Consider the following 6000-nt stretch of genomic DNA (forward strand, 5'->3'; position numbering starts at 1 on the left):
ATCGGTTTAAATATCATTCTCCGAGTTTGGATTTCAAAACAGTGGCATGTGGGATACGGTTACTTTCCGGAATCGTAACTGTCAGGTGCAGGAGCAGTGACCTAATCAAGTATGTGTCAAAGTTCAGGGAACCCTGGAATGTTCTTGAAAAATAGTTTGTGCCCAGTCGAGTAAACCTTGAAAGTTCATCAACTTGTTGTTGGTTCAGGCGATTTGAGGGTTGATTGAAGAAAGTGGAGTCTTATGGGGTAGTTGGAAGGAGACCTGACTGGAGTCAGAACCATCTATATTTTCTGACCTTGAATAGCTTTCAAGAGCAGTTTAATGGAATATGTTACCTCAGTAAGCGAGTATAGTGTGTGCAACTTGCACACGAACGGCATGTGGTGAGACACCTGCTGGTTATTAAAAGCTAAGAAAGTTTAAGCTCTTGGTTTCATGAGTGTCCACGTTAAGAAGACTCCACTGTTCATTGGACAGAGACTGAGGAAAGTCAGTTACGTCAAACTTAAAATTTTGATATTGAGGCATGGTTTTCCTGGACATGAATCCCTGTAAAGTGATGGAGTTGGAAAACAGGTGGTGAAACGATGTGTTTTAGGATATTTCTTGCTGTGTTCCGTGTCCAGGTGGCTTGATTTGTCTTGTTTATCCTTTTGTCCTTGTAATCGACCTCGTACTGATGAGCAGACTCTTCAACGTTTGTGCGACAGTGTTTCGGCAACTCATCACCACGTTAGCTAAAACAGGGAGCGATTGTCGAAGGCGGGTTTCATTTTGAGGTCTGACTTGTCCAGTTGCCGTATCAGCTGGGATTCCACTGGTTGGCACTGCCCGATTGGTGTGAGCTTTTGGTGGGTGTTAAATAATCTCTGTCTGTCTCCTTTTCTTCCTCTTTCTGAAGATCTGGGTTTCTGAAGGGGGGGGGTTGCTGTGGTAGTAGGGCACGCCCTTCTCGCAGTGGTCTTTGGTCGGGAATGGGGATGGTGCATGACGCAGCTGTTGGGGTTGGGTTAAGGTGATTCCGGTTGGCAAAGTCAACGGCCAGCCACTTGGAGACCACCGACGGCTCAATTCATCAACATCTTCCCTTTGGAGGGAGTCTTCGGTGCAGGGAAGCATCTCAAGCCGAGTGGTGATCAAACAGAACTTGGCATTCAGCCACAGACTGAGATATCAGGGATAAGCAACCGAAAGCAAGGGAAATCTAAGGAAGGCCGAAGGTTTCTGGATCGAAGTGACTGAGAGCCAGCGGGTTGAGGTTGGGGGTGGGGGGGAGGGGTGGGGTTCCCAGAGCGCAGGGCACAGGCAGGATAAGGCACAGCCATCAACGGTGTGAGGCGATGGGAATCCGGGAATGCTCCAGAGGTGGGAATTGGAGGGGAGATCGTACAGAGGTGTAGAGGCTGGAGGGGGTTACAGAGATAGGGAGGGGGTGTAGGGGCTGGAGGGGTTACAGAGATAGGGAGGGGTGTAGGGGATGGAGGGGTTAAAGAGATAGGGAGGGATGTAGGGGATGGAGGGGGTTAAAGAGATAGGGAGGGGTGTAGGGAATAGAGGGGGTTGCAGAGATAGGGAGGGGTGTGGGGGCTGGACGACGTTACAGAGATAGGGAGGGGGTGTAGGGGCTAGAGGAGGTTACAGGGAAAGGGAGGCGTGTAGGGGATGGAAGGGGGTTACAGAGATAGGGAGGGGGTGTAGGGGATGGAAGGGGGTTACAGAGATAGGGAGGGGTGTAGGGGATGGAAGGGGGTTACAGAGATAGGGAGGGGGTGTAGGGAATGGAGGGGGTTACAGAGATAGGAAGGGGTGTAGGGGCTAGAGGGGCTTACAGAGGTAGGGGGAGGAGTAGGGGCTGGAGGGGGCTACAGACATAGGAAGGGGTGTAAGGGCTGGAGGGGGTTACAGAGATAGGGAGGGGGTGTAGGGAATGGAAGGGGTTCCAATGGAGCAAAGGGGTATGTGGAGCGGCCGCACCTCTCGGAGGGAAGGAGGTGTGACTGTCCCGAGGATGTGATAGGCACTAGGGAAATGCAGCCTCTGGGCTGGTTGCTCAGCAGCACCTCTGGGCCCAGTGGGTCCCATCTGTCTGGTTTCCCCACTCCCCCACTTCCTGCTCGCTTGAGACCTCACTTCAGTGCTCCTGCCCTCACCCCTGACCCCCACGGGGTCATCCGTAACACACACCCTGCCCCTGCCCCTGCCCCCTTGCTGTAAAAGGGAGGGCTGGTGCTGAGGGACACTGGCTCCTTGGGTCAGGGTAAAAGCCCCTCTCCTCGTTCTTGGAAGAGGAGCTGGAGTCGGGGGCGGATGGGGATCGAGGGGAGTGTCCTCTGATGCTGTGGGCCAACATTCACCCCTCAGTCCAGATCCCAGTCAATCATAGTCCCGTCTTGGGATCTTGCTGTGCAGGCCTTTGTTGCTGCGGAAGCTGCAGTACCACTGTCTGAGCTGTTCCCCTGGCTGTCAGGCATTTTGGAATGACTTCCCCAGCCCAGTAGACAGGCACTACAGTAATGCAGGTTTGTCCCCTGGGCAATTCCGTCCACTGCTTCACCAGGTGTCGGGCGGGCCTCTCAGCAGCTTTTGCTCCTTGCTGCTGTGGTAAATATTTTGCCTTGTCTGGAGAATGAATAGCCAAAAGACCGGCTGAGTGACCCATTCCTTCACCCAGCGGCTCGGGGTAGGCCCTGGCTGGTCCCATCAGCAGCCTTCTCTCAGTGAAACAAGCTGGGGAGACGTGCTGAGGATGGGACAGTCAAAGGGAGTTAGTTGCTGCCTGTGGTTTCTCCCCAGCTTTACTGGGCAGCTGGAACTGCTCGAGATGTGGCTGCTGTCCATCTTTGTGTGTGTGTGTGTCCTTTCTTTGTCTGTATCTCTCTCTCTCTCTCTCTTTTCTCCTTTCATCCTCTCTTTTTTTTTCTTTCAATCTCTCTGTCTTTGTCTTTCATTCTCTCTCTCTCTTTAATTTCCTCTCTATCTTTTTCTTTCACTCTTCCTTTCTCTCTCTCTTTCCTTCTCTCTCCTTTGTTCGCGCTTTCTCTCTCTCTCTTTCTTTCTCTCTCCCTTTCTCTCTCCCTTTCTTTCTCTCTCCCTTTCTTCCTCTTTCCTTCTTTCTCATTCTCTCTTACCCTCCCTCTCTTTCCTTCTCTCTCCTCTTTCTCTTTCCATCTCCCCCTCTCTTTCCTTCTGTCTGTCTTTTCTCTCGCTTCCTTCACTCTCTCTTTCCATCTCCCTCGCTCTTTCCTTCTCTCTTTTTCTTTTCTTTCTCCTCTCTCTTTCTTTCTCTGTCTTTCGTTCCCTCTCTTTCTTCCTTCCTTCCTGTTTCTCTCTGTCTCAGCGTGTGTGTGTGTGTGTGTGTGTGTGTGTGTCTGTCGCTTTCTGTTCCCCTGCCCCCCCGCCCCCCCAATCACCTTGTAACGGGGGTCCCATACCCATGCTGTGCTTCACTGGCTCTCTCCCATGATGCCTTGCTGGCCAAGAGAGAGAGAGATTGTCCTGTTGCATTCTGTACCCTGGGGAGGGGTTCCTGTGAGGAATCTGTCCCCCCCAGCCCCCGTGGTCAGGCTGTTAGTTAGCCACTCGCTGTTAACTTGGGCTGAGCGAGGGTGTGTAACTGGCCGCTGCACTCTGGTTGTCATCAGTCTTCCTCTCTAATCTCTCGGTCTTGCAGACACCTTCCTCGGTGTTTTCCTGAACCCTCCTCCCTTTACCCTTCGGGGCAGCTGACCTCTGGGTTTCTTTGGTTTGAAGTTAATGGAAGACTCTCTTAGCTGACTGCGTGCCACACCCCCAACACCCTCCCTCCATTTAGCGTCTGCTTCTCCAGCGCAGTCCCCTCCAGCTTCTGAGGATGTTGCTCGGTCCTTGCTGACTTGCCCCTGGGGAGGGGTGGGGGGAGTGTGGGGCATACCTCTGTCTCTCCTGTATGTTCCTTCGAATCCGAGAATTGTGGGTTCAGAGGCTTGGGCCAATTGGGATCGATGCAGGCAGTCCCGGGGAGGGTCGCACAGACAGAAGGGTCACTGATTGGATGAGACTGAGACCCCCATCCCACCCTCTGCTGGACACCCCATGGACCCTCTGCTGTTTGGGGGGGTGGGGGAGGGGTGTGAAGCTCATTGTTTGGTGGGGGGGAGGGGGTTGTTCACCCAACAGACATCGTGGACAGAAAGAGACATGGTCAGGATGTCCTCACGTCGCAGTTTCTGGGATCTTGCTCTGTAGGTCTCGAAATTTCCTGCACTGCGCACAGGAACTGCAGCTGAAAGGGGCTGGGGAGGAGTTTACGACATTGTGAGATTGCTCGTGCGGATAGAAATGGTTAGGCTTTACTTCCCTCACCTGATCGGACCATCATGGAAAACCTCCTTTTAGACCCATCACTGGCTGTCTTCAAACCAGTCCCTACACCCCCTCCCTATCTCTGTAACACCCTCCAGCCCCTACACCCCCTCCCTATCTCTGTAACCCCCTCCTGCCCCTACACCCTCTCCCTATCTCTGTAACCCCCTCCCTATCTCTGTAACCCCCTCCCTATCTCTGTAACCTCCTCCAGCCCCTACATCCCCTCCCTATCTCTGTAACCTCCTCCAGCCCCTACATCCCCTCCCTATCTCTGTAACCTCCTCCAGCCCCTACATCCCCTCCCTATCTCTGTAACCTCCTCCAGCCCCTACATCCCCTCCCTATCTCTGTAACCCCCTCCTGCCCCTACACCCCCTCCTGCCCCTACACCCCCTCCCTATCTCTGTAACCCCCTCCCTATCTCTGTAATCCCCTCCCTATCTCTGTAACCTCCTCCAGCCCCTACATCCCCTCCCTATCTCTGTAACCCCCTCCCTATCTCTGTAACCTCCTCCAGCCCCTACACCCCCTCCCTATCCCTGTAACCCCCTCCAGCCCCTACACCCCCTCCCTATCTCTGTAACCCCCTCCTGCCCCTACACCCTCTCCCTATCTCTGTAACCCCCTCCCTATCTCTGTAACCCCCTCCCTATCTCTGTAACCTCCTCCAGCCCCTACATCCCCTCCCTATCTCTGTAACCTCCTCCAGCCCCTACATCCCCTCCCTATCTCTGTAACCTCCTCCAGCCCCTACATCCCCTCCCTATCTCTGTAACCCCCTCCTGCCCCTACACCCCCTCCTGCCCCTACACCCCCTCCCTATCTCTGTAACCCCCTCCCTATCTCTGTAATCCCCTCCCTATCTCTGTAACCTCCTCCAGCCCCTACATCCCCTCCCTATCTCTGTAACCCCCTCCCTATCTCTGTAACCTCCTCCAGCCCCTACACCCCCTCCCTATCCCTGTAACCCCCTCCAGCCCCTACACCCCCACCCTATCTCTGTAACCCCCACCAGCCCCTACACCCCCTCCCTATCTCTGTAACCCCGACCAGCCTCTACACCCCCTCCCTATCTTTGTAACCCCCTCCAGCCCCAACACCCCTTCCTATCTCTGTAACCCCCTCCAGCCCCTACACCCTCTCCCTATCTCTGTAACCCCCTCCAGCTCCTACACCCCCTCCCTATCTCTGTGACCTCCTCCAGCCCCTATACCCCCTCCCTATCTCTGTAACCCCCTCCAGCTCCTACACCCCCTCCCTATCTCTGTGACCCCCTCCAACCCCTACACCCCTCCCTAACTCTGTAGCCCCCTCCATCCCATACACCCCCCACCCTATCTCTGTAACCCCTCCAGCCCCTACATCCCCTCCCTATCTCTGTAACCCCTCCAGCCCCTACACCCCCTCCCTATCTCTGTAACCCCCTCCAGCCCCTACACCCCCTCCCTATCTCTGTAACCCCCTCCAGCCCCTACACCGCCTCCCTATCTCTGTAACCTCCTCCAGCCCCTAACCCCCTAGGAGAAAGTGAGGTCTGCAGATGCTGGAGATCAGTGCTTAAAAATGTGTTGCTGGAAAAGCGCAGCAGGTTAGGCAGCGTCAAAGAAACAGGAGAATCGACGTTTCGAGCAGGAGCCCTTCATCAGGAATGAG

At 54.5% G+C, this 6000-nt stretch overlaps 1 protein-coding gene across 1 annotated transcript in view; it reads left to right on the plus strand.

Annotated features, from left to right (window-relative positions):
- The window catches only part of LOC132835320 (uncharacterized), a 57149-nt gene extending 56368 nt beyond the window's left edge, over positions 1–781 (plus strand). The window contains exon 4 of the mRNA XM_060854766.1: positions 630–781. Within this exon, the coding sequence (XP_060710749.1) occupies positions 630–781 (152 nt within the window). The remainder of the gene's footprint in view (positions 1–629) is intronic.
- The last annotated feature ends 5219 nt before the right edge of the window (positions 782–6000 follow it).

The sequence above is a fragment of the Hemiscyllium ocellatum genome, chromosome 44 (genome assembly GCF_020745735.1).
Source record: "Hemiscyllium ocellatum isolate sHemOce1 chromosome 44, sHemOce1.pat.X.cur, whole genome shotgun sequence".
Classification (NCBI taxonomy): Eukaryota; Metazoa; Chordata; class Chondrichthyes; order Orectolobiformes; family Hemiscylliidae; genus Hemiscyllium; species Hemiscyllium ocellatum.